Here is a 25833-nt window from a genome sequence, read left to right on the forward strand (position 1 = left end):
TAAAAGCATGGCTCACTTCCACAGTGCATAATTATCACTTCAATTGTAAACTTGTGTCACCTAGCACCCATTATTTTGTTGAAAATGGCAGAGCAACATGATATCATGGAATCCATTGGCGTGGAGAGCCATTTGTCAATTAGAAGCTGGACAAATGCAGCAAGTTGTCGCTCAAGTGTGTCGTGTAACTCAAAGCGTAATTTAATTTCACGACTTTGGAATCGCTTTCTGAAGATGGGAAATGTTTGCCGAAGACAAGGTCAGGGTCTCCCATCAGCAACTCCAAGAGACGATCAGTATTTGTCATTACTTGCCAGAAGAACATGCCTGGGATGCTTTAGATAGGCGTGTTTCTGCTCGACTGGTGACACCACGATCGTTTCAAGAGCTCAAAATTGCTCTCACAGAAGAGTGGGAAAATATCCCACAAGAACTGTTTGATCATCTTATCCAGTCTATGCAATCAAAATGTACCACTGTTTCGGCTGTTAATGGAGACCATATGCCCTATTAAAAATTAACAAAAGCGATTTTGGCTATTTTGGTTGTTATTCTTCTTAAAATGTATAATTTGTTAAATTTGGAATAAATAAGATGAGTCTTGACAGACTTTATGTTCTTAGGAAGGACCTCCCACGATGAGTCTTTTGACTCAATGGAGGCCTGAATAATATTATTAATAATGATAATAATATTGATTATTTAAACAATATCTCATCAATCACACCCTATCCATACGTAAGAAATATTTATTCATGTATAAAGTACCCAATAGTTATAATTATTTGCAGAAATTTATAATTATCCAACAGAAACTAAAATATACTCTAATTGTTTTGAGCAGTGTACATGAAAATGTTAGACACGAATCTTCGTGTTATCATATATTGGACCCAAACATAAAAGCAGAGTTGATAATGATGAAGCAAGAGATGAACTGCATGTGAAATGAAATGAAAAGAATTATGGACATACATGTCCGTAATTCTTTTTAGAGTGAAAAAGAGAGAAAGAAAGATGGCCATGTAGCGAATGATTCAAGAGCAGCTCTCTATGGGGATTCCCTTATTAGAGCTGTGGTGAATGAGAAGGTGCATAAGGTTTGTGTTCCTGGTGGTAGAAAGGAGAGAGTGATTGAAGCAATGGACAAGAGGAATAAGAGAGCAAAAGAGTTGGTGGTTGTAGTAGAGATGAATGATTAGGATAACAGTGTGTTGTCAAGGTATGATAATGATGAATTGAGGACATGAGCAAAGATTATGAATGATATGCTAGTGCAGTTATTTGAGGAGAATGGAGTGCATTTTGTAAATGTGTGGGAGGAATTTCATGGATGGATGAAACTATATAAAGAAGATGGGCAGCATTTAAATGGTTTTTCTGTGTGAGATGGCTGGAGAGATTGTTGCTGGCAGATCTGAAGTCGTACAAGGTGATATGAAAGAGCAAAAAAACCAGGGTAGAAAGAGGTGTTTGCTCACTTGCAAATGGAAAGGTGAATATCATGAATGAAGTAAATGAGAGATAATAAGTTCCAAACGAGTGGAAAGAGGGGAAAACTGGAAGCACAACACAAACAGGGAAACGGGGAAGGGGGGGAGGACACTTTATGAAACATGTTGATGATGGATTCAGAGGTGAATGTGTGAGCAGTCAAACACAGATTGGGGGGGAGGGCTGGAATGGAAAGGAGTTTGGGTGTGAGGAAAGTTGTAGAATCGATGGTAATATAGAGGAAGTGACTGGGGAAGGTACCACAAAGTCACATTGGAGAAATGATGTTCGTAGCACTTGTAGAACCAGAAATGATTTCTTATGTTTATTTACTAATTTTAGAAGTATTAGAAATAAGGGGAATGAAATTATTGCTTTGCTTGAGTTTATTTGCCCCAAAATTCTTGGTATAAGCGAGACATGGTTAGATGACGACAACATCCTGACTGGAAAGAAATGAACAGATATGATATTTTTCATGAAGACAGACAGTGAAGAAAGGGAGGAGAAGTAATGTTGATGGTAGCAGATGAGTTGTGCCCATCTAAGATGGATTTGCAAGGTGCAATAGTGAGCACGGTATTGAGGCAGTATGGTGTGAGATAGAGGTAAACAGGATGCAATATTTAGTTGGGTGTTGCTATAGACCTGATAATATGCAGGGGGTAATGAGAAGGAAATGTATAATGCAAATTGGCCTACCTACCAAGCAATGGGTAATCATTATATATGACTTTAATTATGGTAATATAGACTAGAATCAAGAGACTGCATCTGGTGGTAAAGAAAATGAATATTTGAAAGACAATTACCTTAGGCAGTACATAATGGAGGGTACAAGAGGATCAAAAGTATTGAAATTGATCATCTCATTACATGATATTATTATAAATGGGGTCAAATCTTCCACCAGTTGATGAGAGTGACCATGAAGTGATCACTTGCAGGGTGACCATTCATTCAAGGATGTCTGTTAGAAAGTGATATATGTGGAATTATAAGACTGGTAATTGTGAAAAGCTCAGAAAACAGCTTCCGTTAATAAATTGAAAAGAAGAACTGGATGGAAAGGATATCAATGCTGCTTGGACTCTACTCAAGAACTATTTAGTGGAAGCAATATCAGAATGTATTCCAAAGAAGGTAAATTATTATTATTGTTACCCCAAGATCTCATGGAGTCAAATACTCATCTGGGAAGTCCTTTTATCACACACACAGCTCATCATACCGTGCCTAACACATTCAAACTCCTTGTAGACATCACACTCTCAAGCAAGGCATTCCAATCATTTACAACTCTGCACGAAAAAACCTGCCTCTCACTCCCCTACTCACATCTTCTTTATACAGTTTCCAGGGATGACATCTGGATTTCTCTCTCTCCTGATCTCCCACTATTTTCTGTAGAACTTCTCCAGCATTGATCCTATAACAACCCCTTACCAACTTGTAGGTCTCTATCATTTCTCACCCTCTTCCTCCTGTCCACCAGATTCTGCAAACTACATCTCCTCAACGTTTCCTCATACTCGACATTCCAGAGATCAGAAACTACCGTAGTCAATCGCTTTTGGACCCTTTCCAACATCTCTTCATCCTTCTGAAAACCAGGTGACCGAATCTGGGCACGATAGTCCATGTGTGGCCTAATCAAAGCCTTATACAACGGAACAAGAATCTCCCTACTTCTACACGTCAGTGTCCTCCGCATCATTCCCAGAAGCCTTTGTGTTGTCTTCACAATTTTGTCTATGTGTCCCCTACATTTTAGATCCTTATCCACTATCACCCCCAGATCTCTTATTTCTTCCATTTCTTATTTCTATTAAATTCTGCATCCCATCTTTGTTTTTCAAATTTTAAAACCTTACATTTTGCAACATTGAATTCACATCCCCATTTCCGTGCCCAATCTCTCAATTTATTCAAGTCCTTGTAAGGACACAACATCTTCACTACTCTTCATGGTTCATCCAAACTTTGCATCATCTGCAACCAACTGAATATCTCCATCCAACTCTTCCCCTATATCATTAACATACAAGTTAAACAGTAATGGCCCTAAAAACAGATCCCTGAACCACTCCGCTAGTGACTTTCCTTTTTCTGGATATCACTCCCCCATACACAACTTGCTGATACCCATCAGATAGCCAATCTCCAATCCAATGCACTAATCCAATATCCAACCCCATCTGCTCTAGTTTGGTTTGACTCTCAATTTATCATGAGGTACACTATCAAAAGCCTTTGCGAAATCTAAGTATATTACTGTGTATCCTTATCCTATGTCCAAGGAAGCAGTCACTTTATTATTATAAGTATGTAGATTATTAAAACATGACCTCCCTTTAGCAAATACATGCTGTCCATCAAAGATAATACCATTGTTGTCAACCCAACTATGGATCCTACTTCTCACAAGCTTCTCCAACAATTTAACCACAACACCCAACACACAGATAGACCTATAGTTTGATGCTTGAGTTCGATCACCTCGTTTAAGAAGTGGCAGAATCTTGCCCTCCTTCCAACACTCCTTAGGGCTTGCCGAGTGCAAGACGTGTATTAAAAAAATATGTCAAGACAGGTGTCAACTCCTTGGCACATTCCTTCAGAATATGTGGTGATATATTATCAAGTCCCACAGCCTTATTAACATCTAGTTTACTCAACTCCCCATACATCTCCTGCTCACTTACAGTCTGTCTCTCCTCATCATCTACTGCTCTCAATCTCTCCATGAAGTCACATTCACAAGATTGAAAGCTGTCTCCTGAGCTCTTCATAATCATCCCCCCCCCCCCTTGTAGTTCCACATATACCCTTTTCTCACAGAGGTCCTCACACTGCTGGCATCCACCCAGGTAATCACCTCATGGTCACTCTTACCAATTGGTGGAGATGATTTGACACTTCATTTATAATTACATCCTCTGATGAGATGACTAAATCCAAAACCCTTAATCTTCGTGTGCCCTCTGTTACATACTGTCTGAGGTAGTTATCCCTCAAAAACTCAAGAAGCTCATTTTCTTTACTTCTTACTGAATTTCTTTCTTTCTCTGTATATAGGTTTTCTGTATACAGAGAAAGAAAGGTGTCTAGGAAGGGTAAACTATTGTTATTTTCCTTTTCCATCGTAAACTGGATTCTTGGATGTAGGCTATTGAGGTGACTGAGGAAGGAAGGAATCTAATATGTCTGGGCCATGAGGCCAAATAGAGAACACATCATCTATATATCTTAGCCAGATAGAAGGTTTTAGAGGGGAAGAGTCAATGGCTCATTTTTCAAAATTTTCCATGTAATAATTGGCAAGAGGGGGGGGGGGGGTTAGAGGAGGTACCCATAGCAGTTCCCTCTATCTGTTTGTAGATTTTTTTCTTCCAAGAGAAATAACCAGAGTTGATGGCAATCTCTTCATTTCATTTACATTATTTTCTGAAATGATGTCAGTTATATGGTATATAATCTTTAGTTGCGGGATTAAAAACTAGTTTCTTGAAGAAAAAACTTACTTGCCTGTGCTGAAGATTGATTAACTCTAGCACATAAAATAGCTTAAAAAGATTTCTCTAGTCAGCAACTGGAATCAGACTTATAGTGGTCTTTCTTCTGGTAATCTAGCACTATGAAAGCAAACACAATCCATATGGCAATTTAAGATGATGTATAACCATTAATAATAATATATCTTCCATGTCAACTCCTGATATGTACAGGATACTATGATAGTATTATATAATTTAGCATATCACATTACTAGATTCGGATTAACAAATTTCTTCCAAATGAATCTGTTATTTGTCAACTTTGATCGCTATATATTATTATTATTATTACCCAAGACCTCATGGAGTCAAAGACTCATCTAGGAGGTCCATTTATCAAACACACAGCTCATCATATCATGCTTTAAACACACTCAAATTCTCTATATAGACACCACACTCTCAGGCAAGGCATTTTCCAATCATTTGCAACTCTGAATGAAAAAAACCTGCTTCTCACTCCCCTACTCACACCCTCCTTATACAGCTTCCAGGGATGACATCTGGTTCTCCCCTGATCTCCCACTATTTTCTGTAGAACCTCTCCAGCATTGATCCAATAACAACCCCTTAATAACTTGTAGGTCTCTATCATATCTCCTCTCCTCCTCCTCCTGTCCACCAGACTCTGCAAGTTGCATCTTCTTAATCTTTCCTCATGCTCGACATTCCAGAGATTAGAAACTACCTTAGTCAGTCATTTCTGCAAACTACATCTCCTCAACCTTTCCTCATACTCGACATTCCAGAGATTAGAAACTACCTTAGTCAGTCATTTCTGGACCCTTTCCAACATCTCTTCCTCCTTCTGAAAACCAGGTGAAAATATCTGGGCACAATAGTCCATGTGTGGCCTAATCAAAGTCTTATACGATGGAAGAAAAATCTCTCTACTTCTAAAAGTCAGTGTCCTCCGCATCATTCCCAGAAGCCTTTGTGTTGTCTTCACAATTTTGGCTATGTGACCCATAAATTTCAGATCCTTATCCTTATCCTAGATCTCTTATTTTCTCCACCTCCAACAATATATTCTCACCAAGCATAAATTCTGCATTCCATTTTTTTTGTTTTCCAAATTTTAAAACCTTACATTTTGCAACATTGAACTCACGTCCCATTCCCATTTGCATCATCTGCAAACAACTGAACATCCAAATCTTCACCAATATCATTAATATACAAGTTAAACAGCAATGGCCCTAAAACAGATCCCTGAGGCACACCACTAGTAACTTTCCTTCGCTGGATATCGCTCCCCCCATACACAACTCTTGTTGATACCTATCAGATAGCTAGTCTCCAATCCAATGCACCAATCTAATATCCAACCCCCATCCACTCCAGTTTGACTATCAACTTATCATGCGGTAATCTATCAAAAGTCTTCACAAAATCTAAGTATAGTACTAAGTATCCTTCTCCTCTGTCCATGGAATCAGCCAAATTATTGTAATAAGTAAATTACTAAAACATGACCTCCCTTTAGCAAATCCATGCTGTCAATCAAAGATATACCATTGTTTTCAACCCAATTCTGGATCCTAGTTCTCACAAGCTTCTCCCAACAACTTAACTACAACACTTGACACACAGATAGGCCTATAGTTTGATGCTTCACCTCCTTTATGAAGTGGCACAATCTTGCTTTCTTTGCACTCTTTAGGAACTTGACCAAGTGCAAGACTCGTAATAAAAAAATATGTCAAGGCCGGCGTCAACTCTGGCACATACCTTCAGAATATATGGTGATATCCCACATATTCCGAAGGCCTTATTTATATCTAGTTTGCTCAACTCCCCATACACATCTTGTTAACTTACAATCAGTCTCTCCTCGCCATCATCAACTGCTTTCAATCTCTTCATGAAGTCACATTCACAAGATTGAAAGACCTTTATGAACTGCTCATTAAGTATCTCCACCACACCTTCTGCAACAGCTGTCTTTATACCATTTTCTCCAATCAATGTCATCCTTCCATAATCATTATTTCTTTTGCTCGCTACATATCGAAAGAACTCCTTAGGATTCTTTTTCACTTCATTAGCTATGGGCTGTTCATACCTCTCTTTAGCTACCCTCACCAACCAAGTCACCAGCCTTGCCTGGTCTTCGTAGTCATCATGGAATTGGCGTCTTCCATGTCTTTTATATTGCCTCCATAATGCCCTTTTTCTCTGTTACGCATGCTTAATCTCTTTATTCATCCATTTCTGGAGTACAGGAAGTGTCTAATTATAGGCCAGTTTGTGTGTCATCAGTAGTTGTTAAGAATGGGTGGTGAGGGTAATGTTATCTGTGAAAGTCAACAAGGATTTGTGAGTGGGGCACTCTTGTTTTAGGTATATGCTAGCCTTTTATAATAAAGTTAGAAGAGGAGTAGATGAGGGAAAGACATATACTGCTGTAAAGATATATGATGAGGGTGAGGCATATAAGGCATATGAGGGAAAGGCATATACTGCTGGAAAGATATATGATGAGGGAAAGGCATATAAGGCATATGAGGGAAAGGCATTTGACAGGTTGCCACATGATAAGCTGATATTTACGCTGCAGCACATGGGTTTGGATGTCAGGTTGGTCAACTGGATTCAGGATTTGTTGTCCGATAGGTATCAGAGAGTTGTGTATGGTGGGGCAGTTTCAAGAAAGCAGAGGGTTACAAGTGGAGTCCCACAGGGTTCAGTACTGGGACCTATATTGTTTAACTTTTATATCAATGACATTGTAAGTGGATTGCAGGGGAATGTTCAGTTGTTCACAGATGATGTGAAGCTGAGAAGGGTTATTAGTAATAATGCAGATGTGGTAGTCATGGAATAGGATTTGAATAAGCTAGACAGATGGGCAAATGAATGGGGGTTTCGGTTTAATGCAGCAAAATGTAAAAGTCTTGAGGTTTGGGAGACATCGATGGGAGGCTGCACACTCTATTGGAGGAGCTATAATGGAGGAAGTAGGGTAGACAAGAGATCTGGGAGGTTGATGATTGATAGAAACCTGAAATTCAAGGGACATATTGCAAAGATGGTGAAGTGTTAACACAGAGTATTGCTTCAATAATGAGAAGGATGCTGACCTGCAGGGATAAAAGAGTTATCATTCCATTGTATAAGACCCTGATCAGATCACACTTAGATTATTGTTCTCAGATTTTGTCCCCAGGATTTGAAGGGGATAAATTAACTGTGGAAAGGGTACAGTGGCGGATAACAAAGACAGTTTCAGGCCCGTACAATGTTAGTTATGAGGATCGTCTGATGGGAATGTGGACGGCAGTGTTTGGTGAATAGAAGAACGAGAGGTGATATGATTGAGACTTTTAAACTGTTGAGAGGTGGTTACAGGGTTGACACTGGGAAGTTGTTTCACTTGGTTGAACATCGGGAAGGAGTGATGACAAGGGGGCCATCCCTGGACGTTACGAAAGAAAAACTGTGTGCAAGAGGGTGAGGAGTGGTTTCTTTGCATGGAGGGTGGTTGAACCGTGGAATGCATTGCCTGATAGAGTGGTGAGAGCGAGAATGGCCAATGAGTTTAAGGAGTGGTATGATAGACTTTACGAGGGACCTCCCACGATGAGTCTCGATAGACTTGTGTTTCCTAGGAAGGACCTCCCACGATTAGTCTTTTGACTTCTTGGAGGCCTGAATAATAATAATAACTTCACACCTACCTTATTTAACCTTCTCACCTTTTGAATACATTTAGACATTGAATCTATTAGATAGTTTCTGAAAATCCCAGAACCTCATTCCATGCTACACCTGAAATCTGTCTCCTGAGTTCTTCATAATCCTCCCCCCCCCCCCCCCCCGTAGTTCCACATGTAACCTTGTCTTACAGAGGTCCTCACAGTGCTGGCAACCACCCAGGTAATCACCTCATTGTCACTCTCACCAATCAGTGAGTGATTTGACACTTCATTTATAATTACATCCTCTGATGAGATGACTAAATCCAAAACCCTTAATCTTCGTGTGCCCTCTGTTACATACTGTCTGAGGTAGTTATCCCTCAAAAACTCAAGAAGCTCATTTTCTTTACTTCCAGTTGCTATCTCATCATTCCAGTCTATATTGCCATAATTAAAAAATCCATATCACTCTTTTCTTATTTCGTTGTCTAATTTGATTATGCATTTCATTATCATTACCATCCACATTACCAGGTCTATAACATTCAACGAAGTATTTCATTCCATTCACCTCTATCTCACACCATACTGCCTCAAAACCACTATTTTGCACTATTTTCCTCTTGCATCTCTCCTTTGTATGGATATAACTCTTTCTTTATCATCAGTAGCACTCCTCTCCCTTTTCACCCCTTCTATCCTCACGAAACACATCATATCCTTCCATCTCTATTCCTGTCAGGATGTCATCCTCTTCCAACCGTCTCATTTATTTATTCCAATAATCTTTGGGTGAACAGACACAATCAGTGCAACCATCTCATCTGCCTTGTTTCTTACACTTCTAACATTTGTATATAAACACAGCAGCTCATTCCTGGATCTACAGCTAGTTCCACTGATAACTCATTCGATGTGATGTCTCCATGCTCGACTCGGGCCATTTCCCTTTCTCCTTATTCATTTTAGAACCGTCTTCAATTCCAACTGCTTCCTCCTGATCCCAGGTTGTCCCATTCCTTTCCTGTCTACACATGCTCTCACATCCTCTTGGAGCATCCACCTTTTTTATGCTGTGAACCCCTGTCCACTCTGAGCCTCCCCATTTCCCTGTTCATCTTGAACACACTGATTCTCTCATTTTCCATATATTCGTGTCACTTATTTCCTCATTCATGACCACCTCTTCAATCTCTCCTGCTCTTCCACATCACTTCTCACTTGATGTGATTCATTCTCTACACTCACTTCTCTACCTTCCAGCAACAGTCTCTCCAAGTGACTTACACCATAAGCACTCAAATGCAGTCCATCACTCCCATACAGTTTACTTCGTCCTTCAAACTCATTCCACACATTAACAAATTGTACTTCCCCTCTCCTCACACATTTCAGCCAACATACCATTCATAATCCTTGCTCTCCATCTCATCTCACCACAGTCATACCTAGCCAACACACTTCCTATCCTTCCTGTCACAGTATTCTCTTTTATCCACCTAAACAGCCTCCTGATATCCACTCAGACGTGCTCTTTGTCTTCTGTCAAGTCATTCCTACCTATTAAAAACTATCAATTCCTTCGCTCACTCCTTCCTCATATCCAATGCCTCAATCACTCTACTCACTTACCGCCTGGAAGACATACCTTGTGCATCCTCTTATTCAGCAAATCTTTAATAACGGAGTTGCCATACAACGCCCCTCGCTAGTCTTTCGTTAACTCTTTCGTATCTACTTGATTTGTTTTAATCGTTTTCACCCGAATTTTCTTAATTTCACTCCGCATCCATTTCATCTCTTGCCTCATCCAACCCAATTCAACTTTCGAATCTCGTGTCACATTCTCTCTATCATTCAATCTTTCTAATTTTCGAACTCTCGACTCCCCTTCACACTTTCACTCATCCTTTTGAGTTGCTGCACTTTCGGTCCATGCGTCCAACTTTCGCTTTCATTCATTCTTTCCATTTTCCCACTTTCGATCCTTTCGTCACGCTATTTCCGGTTTCTTTCTTTCTCTCAATTGTGTTTCCTTCCGCCACATTCGCCTCGCTTTCATTCTTTTTAAAATCCATTACGATTTTCAAATCACTTGTTTTCTTTTTCAATGCGTTATTAACAATTTTTCCCCCTTTCTTTCACACCTTACTTTTCTTTCGAACGAGCACTCATTCCTCCTGGATATTCTCGCTACTAACACTTTCTCTCATCAAATTTTTATTAGCACTCATCAAATCCTCGTTTAGCTCACACTTCGCGCATACCTTTCCACCAGCTCTAAATGTCCACAAACCATCTATGTAATCAAAAGAATACATGAAGCACTTCACGAAACGACTGAAGTCTAAGTTAAAGTCATGCACAGACAAAGCCGCCGCCATCTTTCCTCTGCCGGTTACTACTCTAAGGGTCAAAAACAACGAATTTGTAATCAAGTTTAAGCAAAATATTCCACACACTAATATTACTAGTAGCGCACAACTTTTATAGCAGCTCTTACTCAAACAATCACTCATATACAATTAATTATTTCAAGAATAACTTATCTGAATCGGGAGTTTTGTAATTATTTATTGGGTTTGAACCTTACACGATGTGTGAGGATCAAAACACTTGATAAACAGGAACACCTTCATATGGCCTATAAGGAATGTAGAGAAGGTGTCAGTACAAAAAGTCAAGCCTCACTTTCTTGTGTGCATCCTTATTAGCTAATGCCAGCAAACATTCGACAATTGGTAATGCCTCTGTTTTTAATGGCTCACATAAAAAGTTAAGCAAGTTTTAGCGCGGTCAGTACTTGGAAGAGGTTCAATCGTTCGATACTGCTGGCATACTTTCCATCGATGAATCTTTGGGCTCCCTGGAGGAGTCATAATAATAATAATAATAATAATATTATTATTATTATTATTCAGGCCTCCATGGTGTGAAAAGACTCATCGCAGGAGGTCCTTCCTAGAAAACAAAAAAGTCTATCATAACACTCCATAAACTAATTGACCGTTCTCGCTCTCTCACCACTCTGTCAGGCACTCCTCAACCTCTTGCTCACAGCTTCCTTTCGTAACTTCCAGGGATGGTCACTTGTCCCACCTTCCACCAAGCAAAACCACTCACAACTGTCAAATCTAATAACCATCTCTCAACAGTTTAAAAATTTCAATCATGTCACCTCTCCTTTTTCTATCTACCAAACCCTGCAGTCCACATTTCCTCAACTGATCCTCATAACTATCATTGTATGGTCCTAAAACCATCTGTTGTGACCTTTCCATTGCTAATTTATCCGCTTCAAATCTTGAGGACCAAATCTGAGAACAATAGTCTAAGTGTCATCTATTCAAGGTCGTATACAACGGAATGGTAACTCTTTCATCTCTTTAGGTCAGCGTCCTTCTCACTATTGCAGCAATCCTATGGGTTACCTTCACAATATGTCCACTGAATTTCATGTTCCTATCATTCATCGACCCCAGATCTCGTCTCACTTCCTTCCTCCACACACACACACACACACACACACACACACACACACACACACACAAACAGCTGAATATCCCCATGAAATCCACTGACAATGTCACTGATATAAAGGTTAAACAATATAGGTCCCAGTACTGAGCGCTGTGGGACCCCACTTGTAACCCTCTGCCTGCTTGAAACTGCCCCACCATACACAACTCTCTGGTACCTATTAGACAGACAATCCTAAATCCAGTTGACCAACCTGACATCCAAACCCATGTGGTCTTCCAATTGTAATCTAAACATCTCCCTCCATGAAACTAACCCAAGTTGATATCTAAGACTGTTATAATCATCTGCATTATAATTCCACATACATTCCCGTCTCTTTGATACTCCTGCATGTCTATTCATCTTCCAAGTTGCAACTTAAATATCAGTTTATCATGTGGCACCCTGTCGAATGCCTTCTCTAAATCCAAGAAAATTGCAATATATGCCTTTCCCTCATCTACTGCTCTTGTAATTTTATTATAGAAGGTTAGCATATTACTAAAACAAGAGCGTCCCTTAACAAATCCATGCTGACTGTCACAGACAACATTACCCTCATCTCCCCAATGCTGTATACTGTCCTTCACTAATTTCTCCAAGATCTTAACTACTGATGACACACAAACTGGCCTATAATTAGACACTTCCAGTCTGTTACCGCCCTTATGCAATGGCACTCTCTTACTTTCCTTCCATTCCCTGGGCACCTTTCCCGTAGTCAGACTTTAATTGAAAAGCAAGGTCAAAGGAGCTGTCAGTTCTTTAGCACATTCTCTCAAAACTCGTGGTGAAATACCATCCAGTTCCACAGCTTTAGTGACATTCAGAATACTCAGTATTTGAAACACACTCTACTCCTGCACCTCTAACCCCCGAACCTGCTCTATCCCTTCTAGTATTAAAATTTACTTCTCCAGGAAGAAATACTCCAATAAAGTGTTCAATAACAATTCCACGATGCCCTCCAATAAAGTGTTCAATAATAATTCCACTATGTCCTCTGCATCAGTCACTCTATTCTCATTTCAATCCCACAGTGTCATTCTTCCACAATCATTTTCTCCTCCTACTAGCCACATGGCTAAAACATTCCCTAAGATTTTATTTGGATCTTAGGGCAAATCTCTTCTCATATTCGAGTTTCGCCTTCTTTACCATACTAGTCACTCTCCTGGCCTGTGTCTTATATTCTTCATGATTATCCCCTCTTCCCTGTCTCCTTGTATCTCTTCTATGGCCTCTTTTTGAAATGTTGTTCCTGTTTAATATTGCTTGTCATCCACTTTACACCAAATTGTGTCCTCTTTTTCACTTGTGGAATACAGCTTATTATTGCTGCTAACAAATATTCCTTCACAATTTCCCAATCACTAATGATATCACGGCCTTCCAATTGTAACTGTCTAAACATCTCCCTCCATGAAACTAACCACGTTGATATCTAAGACTGTTATAATCATCTGCCTTATAATTCCACATACGTTCCCGTCTCTCTGATACTCTTGCATGTCTATTCATCTTCCAAGTCAAAACCACATGGTCAGTCTCTGCAACTGGTGGGAGAGATATCACCTTAATTATCAACTCTTCTGATGCTATGACCAAATCCAAAACTCTTGAACCTCTTGTTCCCTCTATTACATGCATCCTAAGACATTTGTTCCTCAGGAATTCTAGTACATGCATCTTCCTCTCCCCATTTGTACTGCTGTAGTAAAAATCTTCCATAACAATCATTCTTCTTGCACTTGCCAAACTTAACTGTCTCAACATCTCCTGGTCCCCCCACCTTCTGTGCTCTTTGGTCTGCAGCCACACCCCACTAAATAACCTGTCTTGCCCTCCTCTTCCTCAGATCATATGCTTTCAAAATCATTAGTGTCAATGCCTCCAAAAGCCTACCCTCTTAGAGGACATAAGTCATCATTTATCATAAGCAGTACTCCACCATCATGCTTTCCCTTCCTATCCTGCAGAAAAATGCTGTACCCTGCTACTTCTATTCCTGTTATTATATCCTCTTCTGTGAACCACGTCTCAGTGATCCCAATAATCTTTGTCCAGGCTGATGCTATCATCGCCACCAATTCCTCTCCTATATTCCGGATACTCCCGGCATTAGTATAAAGCATAAAATTGCCAATGTTTCTATACCTAGTATTAACCTCTCTAGACTCCACTCGGCTCAGCGTTACCTGATGTCGTCCCCTTTCTCCTAAGCACCCATTCCCACAAGACGCCACCTCTGCTACCATCCACCCTGGGTATTCTAGTTTCCCTGCATTGACACAGTAACTCGTTCCGAACAGCAATCTCTCCAGATGCCTATGTCCTTTCTCATTCAAATGCAAGCGGTTTCTCGCATACAATTCCTTCCTGTCCTCAAACCACCTCCAAGCATCCACATATTCTAATCTTCTCTTCTGACACATTCTAGCTATTGTGTTATTAAATATTACTGTTCTTCTGCTCATGTCGTAATTATCATACTTAGGCGACATGCCCACTATCTTTCCTCACTTCGTTTTCTTTTGTATATGAATACCTCAAACAAGAATCTCATATCTCTCGCCGCCGAATTTACATTACCTCTCAAGTCATTTGTTCCTACCATCACAATCATCTCATCCACCCTTTCTCCTCTCTTAACTGCCATAATCACACTTTCTATTGTTTCTCCAGGCACACACTCCTCACGCATGCCACCTTGCACACCACGGATCATTGAGTCCCCATACATTACACCTCTTACCACCCTGTTCCTCGATTTCTCACCTGCATCCCTCTCTCTCCTCTAACACTTTCTCTGTGTGTTTCCCTATTGACCTGCCCTCCTGACATCACTCTATCTCTGGTTCAAGCTCACTCGCATTCTCCTCATTCCCTCTCTCCTACTGTTTTCATTCTCTCCTCTTCTAGCATTCCCATAACTCTCTCACTCCTACTCTGATTCGTCTTGCATTCATCCCTTCCACTTGCCTAATCTCATCTTCCACACTTCTCATCTTATTCCCTAGACATTCCACCTGCTCTTTCAGCTCATCTATCGCTCTCTCTGCAAGTCAGCCACTTTTGCTTGCCATTCATCTCAAATTGAGACCATCTCCAAAAACTTCACAATCATTCAATCTTTCCACTCTCCACCACTCTCATTTTTTCATTCATATTTCTCTCGCTACTCTCGCTCTCTATCATACCACTCATCTCTCTAAGTGGAGAATCTCCCGCCTCTGACTCAACGATATCTGATTGGTCTCAAGAGGTCAGTTATAGTCATCTCTAACTCGCCAAGTTTCTCCCATTGCACACATGAATACTGAACAAAAGAGGATAGGCTGACAATATGGAACTTGTTCGAGCAACTTATATTCTGTATTGGTTTAAACACGAATTAAAAAATATGGTAGCACATGATGAAATAATATGCCCAGTGTTTCCAAATTTCTCAGCTTTATGTCAGCTTTGTGTTAATGACCTTGCAGCCCTAGATGAATACTTATGCAAATGGAGATTATGTCTAAATCCTAGCAAAACAAAGTTTCATGCTTCCACCTGAACAATAACTAGCAAACAAAGACCTGATGATCTACTTCAATCACAAGTTGCTATGCTACAACAGATTCCCGAAATATCTGGGCGTCACTTCGAATAGAATCTATCTTTTAAACCACATCTCATTAACACAGCATTCAAGCTAAAAACACGAAGCCTTAGCAGCAACACTTCACTGCACTGCTCTTGGTCTGGTTTACTCTGCAGCTGAATACTGCTCACCTGCATAGCTGAACAGCACCCATATGTACTTGGTTGATGCTCAACCATGTACAGCTTAACACCACTATGCAACTTATTTCTGGAATTGTGAAATCAACCTCAACATACTGGAGGTGGAATATTGCTAAGCAATATTCCACCTCCACACCTCCGCAGATCCAAATTTCTTCTACATGAATACAACAAAATCATGGAAATCCAGACATTCCATCCCTAAAAATAAATTCGCTAAAGTGAAGGCATCCTAAGCAAAAAAGCTTGAGGAGACAAGGCTTAACATGAAGGAGAAGCTGAAGGAGTCCTGGTGTAACATTTCAACAGGGAACTTCCATGAATTGGTGGACCCAACACACTGCCTTCGGGTTTCGACCTACCTCAGAAATTTGGTCTACCCTCAACAGAATCCGCACCAATCATGGTAGATGTGCAGACCACCTTTACAAATGGGGCATGATTGCATCACCCATGTGTGACTGTAGATCACTCCGCCACACTACTAGTCATATTACAGCAGAAAATCCCTAACGTGCATACAATGGAAACCTGTCGGACTTCATCCACGCTACACAAAGTGCAGTCGATTAGATAATCAACCTAGACATATAGTTGTAGTCTATTCTTCAGTGTCTCTTTTATGACTATATTATGTATTATTAAGTTACATATGTATATAAGTATTATGCTGCTGGCCTGGTTGGCCAGTGGTTAGCATATCCGCTCTCCAGCCAAAAGGCTGCGGGTTCGAATCCCACGGGTTCGAACCCGTGGGCATGGATGTTTGTGATTGTCTGTGAAAATACTAGTGATGGTGATGGTGGAAGTGTATATATATATATATATGGAAAAGCTTTAATGACTGTTACCGAGAGACAAAAAGATGACAAGATATATTTAAAAAGATACTACTAGTTTACTAGTTTCGTTGAATAGATCAACATCCTCAGGTATCACAATCAAAGAAGTATATAAAAAATTACAGAGACTTAAAATTGTAATAACAGAACAAGTATAAAAAGGCAGTAGCGTGTTTGAAAAACAAATGCAAGTATGAGTTCCAAACAAACGTATACTACGTGCTGTCGCGAGTGCACCAGTACTGAACAGAAGCAACATGTACATCAGAGAGATTGTAACTCAGGCTGTTGTTGATATGAGAGGAATCTAGAGAAATTTCCCTGGATTCGATAATCTTTCTTTCGAGTTCATCGTAGCACACATGGATGTTAGAAGTTTGAGTCCAGTTTACAATGTGTTGGCAGCCTTCGTCTGAGTTAGCTGAAAAGAGAACGTGGCTAGAGAGAGCGCTAGCTCTAGTCCTGTTATAGGAGATATCTCTACAGTGTTCATCCAAATGTAGAAGGATGGATGTAGCAGTCTGTCCATAGTATGGCTTTCCACAATCACACAAAATCTTGTACACTCCTGGAAACTGAGTATAAAGTGACCTAAGAGAAAGCCGAATGTTTCTTTGCAACTCTAAGGTGGTTTTTAATAAATTATTAGTTCTATTGTGTAGTTCCATCGTAGGGTCACTAGCAATTTCTGAGTAAGTATCACTATTTAAAAGCTCCAAGATTTTATTATGGTAATCAGCGTTGTTTAAGATGACAGTTGCATTCCCTTTGTCTGCCGGAAGGATAACTATGTTACTATTATCTTTCAAGGACTTGATAGCTGTCCTTTTAGAGTAAGAAATGTTATCAGGTGGAGGTCTAGCTTTATTTATAGAGAAAATTGCTTCCATACGGAGGAGGTTAGCTTCTTTGTTTCGTAATAAAGAAGCTGCCTTTTCTATCTTTGTTAAGAGATGTTCTCTAGCGATTGATGTAGGAGCAGTGACAAAGTTGAGACCTTTAGCAAGTATGCTTTCTTCTGCCAAAGATAATTGATGGGAAGACTTATTGATGACAACTTTTTTTAGATAAGTAGAGTAAAAATGAGAAGTTTTGCTATCCTGATTATATTTAAGAGAATCATATTTTCTAATGAGTTTGATTTTATTTAAATTCTGTATTTTAGAAGCTTTAAGAGTGCTAATTTCTTTTAAATGGTTCCAAGATGAACTGTCTAGAGAATGAGAAAAACGTGTTTCGTGATAGGTCTTCTTAGAAAAATAAGCAGCAAGACAACGTTTGGTATCACAAATGCGTTCCGATAAAAGATCTAGTTTTGCTCTCTTGTAAATTCTTTCGGCTCTAGTGGTTTTAATCGATTCTTTAAAATTAAGGAAGAGTGGAATAATAGAATTACACTTAAATTTTTTTAGAAATACAAGTCTGTTGATGTATAATCCAATCGCTCTGAGATTCTTCTAATATTCTCAACGATTTTGAAGAAAAAGCTATTAACTCCTTTCACTTTAAACCAAAAATCTGGTACCGCTATATTGATGATATTTTCCTCATCTGGGAAGACGGTGTCAATCACCTCTATTTATTTTTAGACCACCTAAACAAGTGCCATGAAAAAATCTCTTTCACCTTCGAACTGGAATCAGATGACTGCCTTCACTTTTTAGAGCTCAAACTTACCAGATGTGCTGAGAGCATTAAAATCTCAATTTTTAGAAAGCCTACTCATACTGATAGATACCTTCATGCTTCCTCCCATCACTATCCCCCACAAAAATGTGGTATTATTTCCACCTTAGCTCACCGAGCCAAATCATTACTTACAGAAGAAACAGAAATTGAAAATGAACTACTTTTTCTTAAAAAAACTTTTATTAACAATGGTTTCTCGCCAAAGAAAATTGACAAATTTCTTTCCCCCAGGCACTCAACTACTTCTGAAGATCCCTCTTCCCCAAGAGCCTTCATCTCCTTGCATTATATCAGCTCTCTTTCACCAAAACTGGCCAAGATTCTCAAGAAATTTAACTTCAAAACTTGCTTCACTACGCTTCCAAAACTTCGTTCACTATTTAGCAAACATAAACAGAAACATCTTCCTACTCAGTTTCCAGGAGTGTACAAGATTTTGTGTGATTGTGGAAAGCCATACTATGGACAGACTGCTAAATCCATCCTTCTACATTTGGATGAACACTGTAGAGATATCTCCTATAACAGGACTAGAGCTAGCGCTCTCTCTAGCCACGTTCTCTTTTTAGCTAACTCAGACGAAGGCCGCCAACACATTGTAAACTGGACTCAAACTTCTAACATCCATGTGTGCTACGATGAACTCGAAAGAAAGATTATCGAATCCAGGGAAATTTCTCTAGATTCCTCTCATATCAACAACAGCCTGAGTTACAATCTCTCTGATGCACATGTTGCTTCTGTTCAGTACTGGTGCACTCGCGACAGCGCGTAGTATACGTTTGTTTGGAACTCATACTTGCATTTGTTTTTCAAACACGCTACTGCCTTTTTATACTTGTTCTGTTATTACAATTTTAAGTCTCTGTAATTTTTTATATACTTCTTTGATTGTGATGCCTGAGGATGTTGATCTATTCAACGAAACTAGTAAACTAGTAGTATCTTTTTAAATATATCTTGTCATCTTTTTATCTCTCGGTAATAGTCATTAAAGCTTTTCCATAATCTGCCAACCGAGTAAAAATGAATATATATATATATATATATATATATATATATATACTAGGGAGCCTATGTAACTCAATGGATGTGGCATTTGCACACCACGGCGCTTGCCTGCACGAAGGAAGACTTGCTTTCGAATATAGTCGGCGACTAGAGGAAATTTTTCTAAGCCTTCTTTCGACCGGTTCTCAAGTTAGTCGATCTCCGGCATGGGCAAGCGGGTTTTTTCTACAGGAAACTCTGGTTTTTCGTCCCATAAACTTAAGAAAATCGACCGTATCACCCACATTATTTCAGACATTAAATATATTGTGTTAGGGTTAAGGACGACGAGATGACGGCATTTGTTGAGCCGTCTCTCTTCACTGCATGCCGCTTAATTAGTGATAGCCTTGGGCCAGCTATCTCTGATTGGCTGCCAGTGGAGATTGAACAGCCCACTCAGTCTCCAAAAGTTAGATACGGCTAAATGGCCTCGCCTATTCCCTATACGGGAATAAAAAAAGGCGTTAGCTGATTTTTGATTATATATATATACTAAAGATTATTGTAATGTAACTTTTCATGTGTGAGCCATACGCTAAATAAATAAATAAATGAGCTTTATGTTCATAAATAATAGTTATCCACCAATAAGGTTTAACTAAAATTTGGTACAGCCTCTGCTACTATTAGCTTACGCAAAACGTTAAGCAAGTTTGAACGCGGTTAGTAGTTGGAAGGGGATCAATCATTCGATGTTGTTGGCACACTCTCCCTCGAAGAGTCTTTGGACTCCCTGGAGGTATCACATAAAAAATATAAAAAAAAATAAAAAATAAAAAGCAGCTAACGCCTTTCGATCCATGATATTCAATAGTGGCATATTGCTTGAGCTATTCGGTCTTTTTAAGTGAAGTACTCTCAAATATGAAATATGTTTTTATTGAAAAATTATAAATTTTTAGTAGTTTACATTTTAGTACAGTTTTAAATATACAATTACAACTAGTAGTCAAAATATTACAATTGGAATTAAATTCAAATACTAAATTTAGTATTTAGTTCAAATGTTACATTTCACGATAATTAATCAATGGATGATGAAGAATGAATAAATTGCCGCAAGGCGCAAAGACATAGCTCGAAAATCATTTTTAGGAAGAGTAAAGGTGTATCTTATAGTGAAGAAAAATTCCTGAGAATATTGTAAGGAGTACGTTAACCAAAAAAGGACTGGATACCGATGCCCCAGACTCAGAAAACTAATTATTTATCGAGGAACAGTGATAAATAATTAGTTTTCTTTAGATAGTAATTTACATTCTTTAGATAGTAATCAACATTCTTTAGATAGTAATTTCCTCGATGCCGAATTACTTTTTCTTATCTGTGGCATTGGTATCTAGCCATTTTTGATTGGAAAGTAAATTATATTTGACAAGAAATTATACTCTTGTTTTATTCTTTATCCAAACATGAAAAGTTTGCATTTGAAGTATGTTCATATATATATATATATATATATAGAGAGAGAGAGAGAGAGAGAGAGAGTGAGAGAGAGTGAGAGAGAGACTGTTGATTTCACATCAAATTACATCAGTATCCAGTAACGAGGAGCCTCCGTAGCTCAGTCGGTATAGACGAAGCCATTTGGTCGGAAAGATCTGGGTTCCATTCTCGTCTTTGAGGTGAGAAACCTTTATCTGATCTCTTTCGACCAAAGGTGAATTAACCGGTTTCATACGGAGGTGGAGGATTTTTTCTCCCGGTAACTCGGGTTTTTCATCCCACATACAGACAAATCGGCCTTGAGAACACACGCAATTTACAGACAAAAAATATTAGTGGGGATGGCGGGTAGTAGATGGCGTTGGTGTAGATGATGATGGTAGTGACAGGTGTCACGTAATAATAATAATAATAATAATTCATATTAACAACGCTTTTACTCAACTTCAAATGATGACCTCTTGTTCTTCTCTTCCTGCTATATATTGAAAAACCTCTTCTAGATCTATCCTATAAAACTTTTAGCCTCTTATATGCTTCTATCATACTCCCCCCCCCCTCTCTCTCTCTTCCGTTTATCAACCAATTTTTGTAACCCACAAGCTTTCAATCTATCCTCATACGTAGTATTTCACAGATCTGAAACTATCTTTGTCATTGTATCTGAATCCTCTCAACTACTTCCACATCAAAAAGAAACAAGGATGTCCAAATCTGAGAATAGTAATACAGATGGGACTAATCAAGCCTTATAGAGCGGGATAATGACTTCTTTTTCTCTACTAATCTGAGTCCAAGTGATCCGCCGTGCTGGTTTTCCAGTTTGTGCAACCAGCAGATGTCTGTTAACCATGAGTCACAAATCCCTGACCTCATCAATTTCTAGAAGTGAAACCCCATCAATCATCTATCTCTGTTCACTCCAGTTTACTTAACAAATTATCATGAAGTATCCTGTTAAATGCTTTTGCGAAGTTCAACAATATTACAGTGTAGGCATTGCATTTATCCAACTCTACCGTCACTCTATTATAGAAACAGAGTAAATTGCTAAGGCAATACCCTCCCTTTAACAAGGATATGATATCCTTTATAAAGTATCATGCTTATTCTTATCCACCCCGTTCTTAATTCTGGTTTTAATCGACTTTTCCAAAAACTTCAAATATTCCTGAGATAATAACAGGTCTGCAATTTCAACCTGTGTTTTCGATCCACCTTTAAGTAAGCATATTACTTTCCTTCCTTCCACTCTCTTGGGATTCTGCCAGACTGAGACTTAAATTAATTTCTCTGCACATTCCCGTAATGTACGCACCAATATCCCATCTAATACCATGAAAGAATTCGCACAAAGATTTTGCAATATCCCAAGCACCTCCAGTTTTTCCGCCTCAACGTTCACTTCGATGCCTACTACATTAGGCACTGATTTATTTACCTACATCCTTATGATAAACCGTTGCAAAATAATCACTCAGCAATACAACTATTTTTTCAAGTTCTGATACCATAATAACCAGCAGAATGTTTTAAAAATATCTCATCATAACCGTGTTCTCGTACTGGCTACATAGGGGAAGAACCAACCCTTTTAGGATTATCTAAATTTGGCTTGCGCAGCTAATTTCATTTCAAACTTTTCGATTCATTTCTTTTACCTTCCTCACCTCCGTAACCTCTGTGCCTGTACCTTGTGCAATTCATATGCTTGTTGATTGCACTCCCTTATATTCCTTCCACAACAGTTTCTTCTTTTACAGCTCATGCTTAATACTGTCATTCATCTGACAACTACGTGTTTCATTTCGATGGAAGCAATAGCAGACCACCTTCCTAACTTGAGGAATGCAGTCTAATTCCGCTTCCTTCAATACTCTCGATTATTTTCCATGAACTGCCAACATCCCTGCTTGCAGATTCTCATGCCATGGCACTACACCAAGTTGTCCCCTAAGTTTAACATAATCAGAAGATCTATAAATCCGTATGTACCCCTTTTTGACCAAATATTCAGCATCCTAAACACCTCATACGACAGCAAAATGGATGGATCATTCTCTCCAACTTAAGACAAAATAGCTAACTTAGATACAGCTATCTCGGATGTATTACGAAATCCAGCATCCGCGAACCATTTAATTCATTCCGCGTAAGTCACCCGTTGATATGTAATGTATGTCTATTTACGATCCTACTTTAAAATAAAAATAACAACAACAATAATAATTCAGCACTGTCTGGATATAACTTAATGAAATTTGGTATTTAAAATATACTATATAGTTAGAAAGTTCTTTTAAATGGACAATAGTGCCCACAGAAAAATAATAGAACATGGCACTCTTCGAATGGAAAAGACCTAAGTTTCATCGTGATGAGAGGTATATTTATATACTTTTTCAATTGAAGGTGAGTTAGCCAATCTCATACTGAAGTAGCGTGTTCTGTTTTATTTTTTTCTTTCTTTCAGAAACTCGGGATTTTCATCCCACATACAGACAGATAGACCAGAGAATACTCGAATTTAAAGACAAAAAAAAAAAAAAAAAAAAAAAGGAGTGCACTCCGTGATGAGCATAAGAATAATCATAACTCGATCTTCATTAAATTGAATTTAAAAAAAAAGTTTCATTTTTTTCGAAAGTTCTGCTGTTTTCAAAATCGTGACTCCAGCCAGGCGAGGGCCAAGAATAAGCCCTTTATCGAACTCCGAAAGATCCTTTGAAAGACCAGCGGCATTCTTAAACAGTTGCCTAAAACACGTGGTGAAGCACGTGATCAAGTATTTTGCATATACGCTGCGTAAGTTACGTTCACAGCATAAAGGCTTCTAATTCAGTAGCCGGTATGTGTTTGACATATACAGAGAATTAGAAGTATTAAGTATTGTACGTGGCCAGAATCCGACTACACTAAACTTCCATGTTTTTTCTTTGTGACAGCTGCAGGAAAGTGAGCAAATGGAATGACCAGCAAGAAATATCCTTATACGCGAGGTCAAAAAATATCATTCAGAAAACATCATAAGTAAATGGGAAGTGAAAAAAATAAATAAATAAAATAAAAAGTCGAATACTGTGCCGTGCCATGAATACTCTAACTTAGGGCTCATTAAGCAGTTCGCTAATGCTGTGAGCAGAGATGAACTGCTTCGAAATCATTTGGATCAAATACTTTAGTATTTACTTACAGAAAAGGGAAGAAATTTTCATTTGTTCAAAAAAAAAAAAAAATGGATACTATATAAAACGACGCATCGAAGAAATGATGAAATAGTGTGTATTCCACGACAGCATTGGGGTGCAGTACGTTTCAACACTGCCGTGGATGGTGTTCAACGCTAATGTTTCCATACGCATCCCTTCCCCACAGGAAAAAAAAAAAAAAAAAAAAAAAAAAAAACGTTGAATCATGCTAAACATTAAGCAACTTAGATATAATATAGGTTAACAGTTCGTTTCTTTACATTCGCATTTGATAATTTCTTCTGCAGTTTTGCCTCTTGAAAGAGTGAATAAAGGGCAGTGGGGGGGGGGGGATCATCAGAAGATTAATGACATGAAAAGAAGCAAGCAAAGCAGATGAAATGGAAAAGCGATGAGTCGGTTTTAACATTGCCCTCGTTGGAAAGATCTGGGTTTGAATCCGTCTAGGACACGAATTGACTACTTGAATAATACCTTGTCTAAAACATTAACTTCCGCCGTATTGCTCTTTCTTTGATAATAAACATGTTCTTCCTATTCCGTATGAACATGAAGCCGTATGGCTCTCTCTGATGATGAACTTCCGCTTTTCCTACATAATATGCATCTCCAGGATGGCAGCATTGAATACGATAATTACTTGCCGGAAAAGCTATAATACGGAAATCTATGACGAAATACATCTCTCGAAAATCGCAAAGTGATAAAACAAAATTTTACCGATTTAAGTTAATGGTTGCCAAGTGAGGCAGGTACAGCAATCGGGAACTACATTTTCTAACCCCCATTAATATATACATTGCAGTAAAATATTTTTCTAAATAATTTTTATGTATTTTATCGTAGTCTTTTGTCACAATTCATAACTTGAAAATAACACATGCAAACAATATTTTTAGTTGTAGCAAAAAGTTATTTAGCTAAAATAATAATAATTGCCTCTTACCCTTTTGAGAACAAGCGACATCAACGAGTAGTAGACTTCTTTCAATGAAAAAATTACTTGTCATCAAGCCAAAAATGCGATATCTAGTTATGGTTATGATAGAAAAGATTATTAAAATAATATAGTTCTCCAGAGATTTAGGTTTCTTCCTACATATGCAGATGAAAAATACCAAAATAAACTTCAGGCTCATTTGAGTTGTTACAATGGAAATTTCTGATGGCGTGATGATCGCTATTACTAAAATAATAGTGATACCGGAACAATAAAATGAAAAATATTTTAATAAATTTTAAATTGGTTCATAATTGTGCGGACTCAATTATCGTTGCATACTGATTTCGAAAAAGCTAGGGCGAAAAGAGATAAAGCTGCTACTTTTGATGAATAAAAAAGCGTTAGAGATTTTATTTTCTTTATTTATTTTAGTGTATGCACATAGTAGTAACCGACAACAACCATAGTAGACGTTTCTTTTCGGTTATTACTATTATTATTATTATTATAACGGTGTCTCCATGGACTCAAAAGACTCATCGCGGGAGACCCTACATTGACACACTAACCATTATTCACACAATACCTATCATATTTCTCCTTAAATTCATTCACAGATGAAGCATTCACAACCACCTCTGCAGCGCA

The 25833-nt window shown here is 38.6% G+C and overlaps 1 protein-coding gene across 1 annotated transcript in view; it reads right to left on the reverse strand.

Annotated features, from left to right (window-relative positions):
• The window catches only part of LOC150100013 (ABC transporter ATP-binding protein/permease wht-1-like), a 142719-nt gene extending 117409 nt beyond the window's left edge, over positions 1-25310 (reverse strand). The window contains exon 1 of the mRNA XM_090403194.1: positions 25189-25310. Within this exon, the coding sequence (XP_090259320.1) occupies positions 25189-25209 (21 nt within the window). The 5' untranslated portion in view covers positions 25210-25310. The remainder of the gene's footprint in view (positions 1-25188) is intronic.
• Between the last annotated feature and the right edge of the window lie 523 nt (positions 25311-25833).

This window comes from Typopeltis vanoorti, chromosome 13 (assembly GCF_054136105.1).
Source record: "Typopeltis vanoorti isolate ZY-2024b chromosome 13, IOZ_Tvanoo_1.0, whole genome shotgun sequence".
In the NCBI taxonomy this organism is placed as follows: domain Eukaryota; kingdom Metazoa; phylum Arthropoda; class Arachnida; order Uropygi; family Thelyphonidae; genus Typopeltis; species Typopeltis vanoorti.